The sequence below is a fragment of the Thunnus thynnus genome, chromosome 21 (genome assembly GCF_963924715.1).
Source record: "Thunnus thynnus chromosome 21, fThuThy2.1, whole genome shotgun sequence".
NCBI classification, from domain to species: Eukaryota; Metazoa; Chordata; class Actinopteri; order Scombriformes; family Scombridae; genus Thunnus; species Thunnus thynnus.
In genome coordinates, this window is record NC_089537.1 from 180,001 (window position 1) to 187,500 (window position 7,500).

At 36.8% G+C, this 7,500-nt stretch overlaps 1 protein-coding gene across 1 annotated transcript in view; it reads right to left on the reverse strand.

Annotated features, from left to right (window-relative positions):
- Nucleotides 1–3,480, reverse strand: part of arhgap28 (Rho GTPase activating protein 28) — a 17,628-nt gene extending 14,148 nt beyond the window's left edge. Inside the window, exons 1-2 of the mRNA XM_067578527.1 lie at nt 2,221–3,480; nt 1,933–2,150 (exon numbers count right to left, since the gene is read on the reverse strand). Of these exons, the coding sequence (XP_067434628.1) occupies nt 1,933–2,150; nt 2,221–2,383 (381 nt within the window). The 5' untranslated portion in view covers nt 2,384–3,480. The remainder of the gene's footprint in view (nt 1–1,932; nt 2,151–2,220) is intronic.
- Nucleotides 3,481–7,500: the final 4,020 nt, after the last annotated feature.

Here is a 7,500-nt window from a genome sequence, read left to right on the forward strand (position 1 = left end):
CCATGGCGTAACCCCAGATTCACAGAGTTTAGCCGTCGCCATCTGTGTTCATGACAGTTATTTGTAACATTTTGGTCACTTAAAACAGTCGTGTTCAGCGTTTGGTTGAACTAAAAGATCCTTGAAGGAATCGGATGTTTTCATTTTGTTTTAATTGTTTTAAGCCTGTTTTTCTCTAGTGGAAATTAGCATTAGCATTAGCATTATCACAGTTAACCATAGACTGTAAAGGCACAGTGCTAACCAAGCTAGCAGCTAGCATTAGGGTCAGCTCCACCTTCTTGTCCAAATATGGTCACTTCTGGCTCCAAAATTCCAAGATGGCGACGGTCAAAATGCAAACTCGAGGTCCACAAACCAACGGGTGACGTCATGGCGGCAACGTCCAATATAATTTTTATATATTATTACATTATTTTTACAATCTATGTTTTCAACTCATGAAATGCTAATTTTCATACATTTAGTGTCAATGTGAGTATTAACACCAGCATCGATGTTTCATCACAGTATAACATATAATCAATATTATAGAAATGATGATTCATTAGTAATCAATCACATCACGAGTCATGGAGATAATTATTCATTGATCTTATGTGTCTAAAGCTTCATATTGATTGTTTAAATTAAACTGAGATTACAGATTATGTGCAACAAACATTTCAGGTGATTGATCCGCTCTGATGACCAGCAGGTGATTGATCCGCTCTGATGACCAGCAGGTGATTGATCCGCTCTGATAACCAGCAGGTGATTGATCGATGTGATCAGAGTCTCAGAGTTATGACAGAAGAATGTAAACGGTTTGAGGATGAATTCACGCTGTGGAATATTTGAATGTGAGAGAAAAAACGCTGTTCAAAGAAATGACTGATGTGCATAAAAGGAATAATGTTAAATGAAGTCCTGAGTAACTGGAATAGTAACTGGAATAGTAACTGGAACACAGCACTGGTCTACTGTGGTTTGAATGGAGAAATATCAATGAAACCTTGTTTCTGTTTTTATAAGCAAAGTAAAGGTTTTATAAATCTGACAGTGGGTTGAAACAGGTTTTTGCTTCGATGTCGCTAAATATTATTATTAATGTTTCCCTTTGTTCTCTCAGCCAGCTGTCTGTCTTCCTCTCAGTGATCAAACCAAACAACCAATCAAAGGTCACGGTCAGTATTCAAAGTGACCAATCAAAGGAGCGGACCGTCTATTCCATCCCGCCTCCAAAGTCTCAAAACTCAACTTGACAAGCGAGCGAGTGTTGAGCCGTTGTGAGTATCACAGCTCCGTGCTCGTGGGACCACATTTGTGCACGTGCACACGCTTGGTTTTCATGTGTGCGGGTTTTGAGACTAATTAAACGCCATATTTTAGGCTCAGGACAGACTAACCCACTTTCATTTCCAGCTGATGGGGACTCAGCTGGGTGGAGGGCGGGCAGGTATGGACGCTTTGCAAAGCATATGAAGTCTTTGTTTAATTGTTTATTTTACATTTAAAAGCCCATCATCCGAGTTACAAGACCCTGAGACCCTGTTAATGTCTGACCCCGCTGCACAGACACCATGACATCATCTTTATATTACAACCTTCTCTGTAAAAAGTGTTTTTTCTTAAGGTTACACATCATGGTGGCTCAGTGCATGGCACTGTTGCCTCACAGCAAGAAGGTCGTGTTCTCCCCATGTCTGCTCGTTTCCTCCCACCATCAACGTCATGTATGTTAGAGTTAATACTCCCCTGACCGCGGCACTGGAGCTGGTCCCACGGTGATCAATAAAGTACTTCTTCTTGTTCTTCTCATTAAACTACAAGTATACAGTATATACCCGTAGATACTATATATATATATATATATATATATATATATATATATACTGTATACTGTATATATATATATATACATGTGTGTGTGCGTGTGTTTGTGTTTCCCACCACAGTGAAGATGTCACGGACGTCTCTGATTGGCTGCCTGTTTCTCCTCTTCAGCGTCTCGTTGTAGTTGTCCAGTCTCCTCCTCACCGTGGCGACCTGTTGCTGTGTCAACGTTGACAGCAGCGCCTCGGCCGGTGGCGACGGCTCCTCTGATGACGAGCCCGTCACCAGGGAGGATAACCCCGCCTCCGTTAGCCACGCCTCCTCCAGCTCCACCTCTGCAGTTAAACAGAGAGGTGGAAGTCAGAGGGAAAGACGACGTCTCACTCTGCTGTCAGTTTGTCTTACCGTCCATACTCTTTCTCTCTTCTTCCTCCTCCTCTTCCTCCCCCTCCTCCTCCTCGATGCTCTGCACTTCTTTCCAGAAGGTCTCCATGGCAACGTGTTGGGGGTCAGAGGTGTGATGGGATGGATACGTGGTGGAGGAGGTGGCGGGTGGAGACGACAACATCCTGCAGAGACAGACATGGATCCTATCAGCCAATCAGAGACTGTTTCTGAGTGATTAAACCAGTGTTGCCAATTTAGCGACTTTGTCGCTAGATGTAGCAACTTTTCAGACCTCTTTAGCAACTTTTTCTCAAAAAAGCAGCTAGCAACTTATCTAGCGACTTTCTGGACAGACTTTAACTCGTCTCCTTGAAGGGAGTCGCCAGTATTTCTCAGTGAACGAGGCTGATGTGTCTCTCTGGACTGATTCAGTGGACCAATCATCAGCCAGAGGCGTGAATCAGCTGTGAATGTGTGAAGTTAACGTTTGTCATAATAGTCAGTTAACAATAGTGAATTTATTGCAGTGTGTGATCATCTCTCTATTCATGATACTTCAGTTAAAGTTGATACGACCTGCATGAATATTATTATTAGAGGCAGATTTAGATGCTTGAAAAGAAAAATAGCTAACGAAGCTAACGAAGCTAACGAAGCTAACGAAGCTAACTCCAACGCTGACACTGTATCCAGTTCTCTTTATCATCCATGACTCAAGAAGTGGAGATGCGTCGTCCATCTTTATGTACAGTCTATGGATTCAGTATATCAGCTGTGCCTGTTCGGTGCAGCACTCTGGTAGGTGTCCCTTTGAGTTTTGAAGTGTTTTACCATCTGTTTGATATACTCTGGGTCCTCCTCCACGTGTGGAGCCTCCTGTGTGGGTGTTGTGCAGTAATCAGCCAGGCTGACGTTATGTGTCTGTTTGGTGGCGGGTTCATTCATTTAATCTGTTTTCTTGTTACTTTCTTTTTGTTACGTGCCAGTCCTGCATGACACTCTTTGCTAAATAAAATAGACGTGTTATTAACTAAGTTTAATAATATACATCATTGTAGCTGCCACACGGCACTAATATAGTGAATTTAACACGTGTTCTCTGCTTTTGTTCGAGTGCTGTAGGGCCGATGGCGAGCATGGCGTCCAGGTGATAGAGGTCCTTACCTGTGCTTCACACCCCCAGTATTGTGTTTGTTGGTTTGTATTTGTGTGTGTGTGTGTGTGTGAGAGAGAGAGAGAGAGAGAGAGAGAGGAAGTCAGCTTCTTCCAGTGTATTGATCAGTGTATTGTGGGGGTTGGGGGAGGGGGACCTTGGTCTAATGGTTTTAGTTCCCCAGGGAGGACAGAGTGGGGTGCACAGGCTAGCGCTAGCTGCTGCTGTGAGTCCATTAGGAGGAAATAGATGGTGTCAGCCAATCAGAGCGTCAGCAGTAAGTGTCTTCACTTAGTTATCTGAGCTGCAGGACGGCCGACTGTCAGCTCACTTTACTGCAGTTTAAGTTATTTTAACAGTTTTTACTTTAACATGCTGCTCATATTCTGAGCTGTCACAGTATTTCCTCATAATTAGTCTCATCAGTCACAGATGAACATGTGATTAATCCTTAATGAAGCTTTCAGACAGCAGAGAGACTTTATTCTCTAGTTTTTATACTTCAGTCACACTAAACAGTGGTGCAATGTTACATTAAACAGGATCGCATCATGATGTCAGTGAGTTACATTACATGAAGAATGTTTTAAATAAATATGGTCAAACACTCCACAAAATGTAAATTAGCTGCACAAAATGTTTATAAAAAGTTGAAATGTTTCCATGTTTGTGTATTCTGGGTCACATGAGGAGGATGTTTGTATGTGACCCTGAACAGCATGTTGTTAAGATTTAAGTTTGATGTCATTCTGTCTGCATATAAACCTGTAAATCTGTTTATACATTGATATATAATATATGATACTGATCAGATAATCATATCGTCTGAGCTCTGAGTCCGCTTACATCTGCTAATCAATACCATCAGTGCAGTCAGACTACTCAATATGTTATCAATATATCATCAATATGTTATCAATATGTTATCAATATGTTATCAGTCATCAAAAGAGACACAAAGAACAGAAACAGACTCACCTCCATCTGGTCCAGCTTCTGCTCTGAGTGAAAACGGGGAGTGATGACTACAGAGATCAACTCTGATTGGTCAGTCTGATCAGTTGACAGTTTAGACCAACAGCTGAACATTTCTCAGACTGGGAGTGCTGGGAATCTCCATCAGCTGTTAGTGTAGCTTAGCATAAAGACTGTATACTATAAGGAACTGTCCACACAACCTCCTTTAACCAATGAGGATGAAGCATAAGGATTTCAAACCAATCAAATGACTTCTTAACTGTTTGACCAGAGACGAGATAAACAAGGCGATGACATCACTGAGAAACAATAAATGTTGACATGATACATATACACATGATTTAAGAGGTACATACATAATACATACATGATACATACATGATACATATACACACGATTTAAGAGCTACATACATGATACATACATGATACATATACACACGATTTAAGAGCTACATACATGATACATATACACATGATTTAAGAGCTACATACATGATACATACATGATACATATACACATGATTTAAGAGCTACATACATGATACATATACACATGATTTAAGAGGTACATACATGATACATACATTATACATATACACATGATTTAAGAACTACATACATGATACATATACACATGATTTAAGAGGTACATACATGATACATACATGATACATACATGATACATATACACATGATTTAAGAGCTACTTACATGATACATACATGATACATACATGATACATACATGATACATATACACATGATTTAAGAGCTACTTACATGATACATACATGATACATACATGATACATACATGATACATATACACATGATTTAAGAGCTACATACATGATACATACATGATACATATACACATGATTTAAGAGCTGCATACATGATACATACATGATACATACATGATACATATACACATGATTTAAGAGGTACATACATGATACATACATGATACATACATGATACATATACACATGATTTAAGAGGTACATACATGATACATACATGATACATATACACATGATTTAAGAGGTACATACATGATACATACATGATACATACATGATACATATACACATGATTTAAGAGGTACATACATGATACATACATGATACATACATGATACATATACACATGATTTAAGAGGTACATACATGATACATACATGATACATACATGATACATACATGATACATATACACGTGATTTAAGAGCTACATACATGATACATACATGATACATACATGATACATGTATACATGATTTAAGAGCTACATACATGATACATACATGATACACATACACATGATTTAAGAGCTACATACATGATACATACATGATACATACATGATACATACATGATACATATACACGTGATTTAAGAGCTACATACATGATACATACATGATACATACATGATACATGTATACATGATTTAAGAGCTACATACATGATACATACATGATACACATACACATGATTTAAGAGCTACATACATGATACATACATGATACATATACACATGATTTAAGAGCTACATACATGATACATACATGATACATATACACATGATTTAAGAGCTACATACATGATACATACATGATACATGTATACATGATTTAAGAGGTACATACATGATACATACATGATACATATACACATGATTTAAGAGGTACATACATGATACATATACACATGATTTAAGAGCTACATACATGATACATACATGATACATACATGATACATGTATACATGATTTAAGAGGTACATACATGATACATACATGATACATATACACATGATTTAAGAGGTACATACATGATACATATACACATGATTTAAGAGCTACATACATGATACATACATGATACATACATGATACATGTATACATGATTTAAGAGGTACATACATGATACATACATGATACATATACACATGATTTAAGAGGTACATACATGATACATACATGATACATATACACATGATTTAAGAGCTACATACATGATACATACATGATACACATACACATGATTTAAGAGGTACATACATGATACATATACACATGATTTAAGAGCTACATACATGATACATACATGATACATATACACATGATTTAAGAGCTACATACATGATACATACATGATACATACATGATACATGTATACATGATTTAAGAGGTACATACATGATACATACATGATACATATACACATGATTTAAGAGCTACATACATGATACATACATGATACATATACACATGATTTAAGAGCTACATACATGATACATACATGATACATATACACATGATTTAAGAGGTACATACATGATACATGTATACATGATTTAAGAGGTACATACATGATACATGTATACATGATTTAAGAGGTACATACATGATACATACATGATACATACATGATACATACATGATACATATACACATGATTTAAGAGGTACATACATGATACATACATGATACATATACACATGATTTATGAGGTACATACATGATACATACATGATACATACATGATACATATACACATGATTTAAGAGGTACATACATGATACATACATGATACATACATGATACATATACACATGATTTAAGGGCTACATACATGATACATATACACATGATTTAAGAGGTACATACATGATACATACATGATACATATACACATGATTTAAGAGGTACATACATGATACATACATGATACATACATGATACATATACACGATTTAATAGCTACATACATGATACATACATGATACATACATGATACATATACACGTGATTTAAGAGCTACATACATGATACATACATGATACATACATGATACATATACACGTGATTTAAGAGCTACATACATGATACATACATGATACATATACACATGATTTAAGAGGTGCATACATGATACATACATGATACATACATGATACATATACACATGATTTAAGAGCTACATACATGATACATATACACATGATTTAAGAGGTACATACATGATACATACATGATACATACATGATACATATACACATGATTTAAGAGGTACATACATGATACATACATGATACATACATGATACATATACACGATTTAATAGCTACATACATGATACATACATGATACATACATGATACA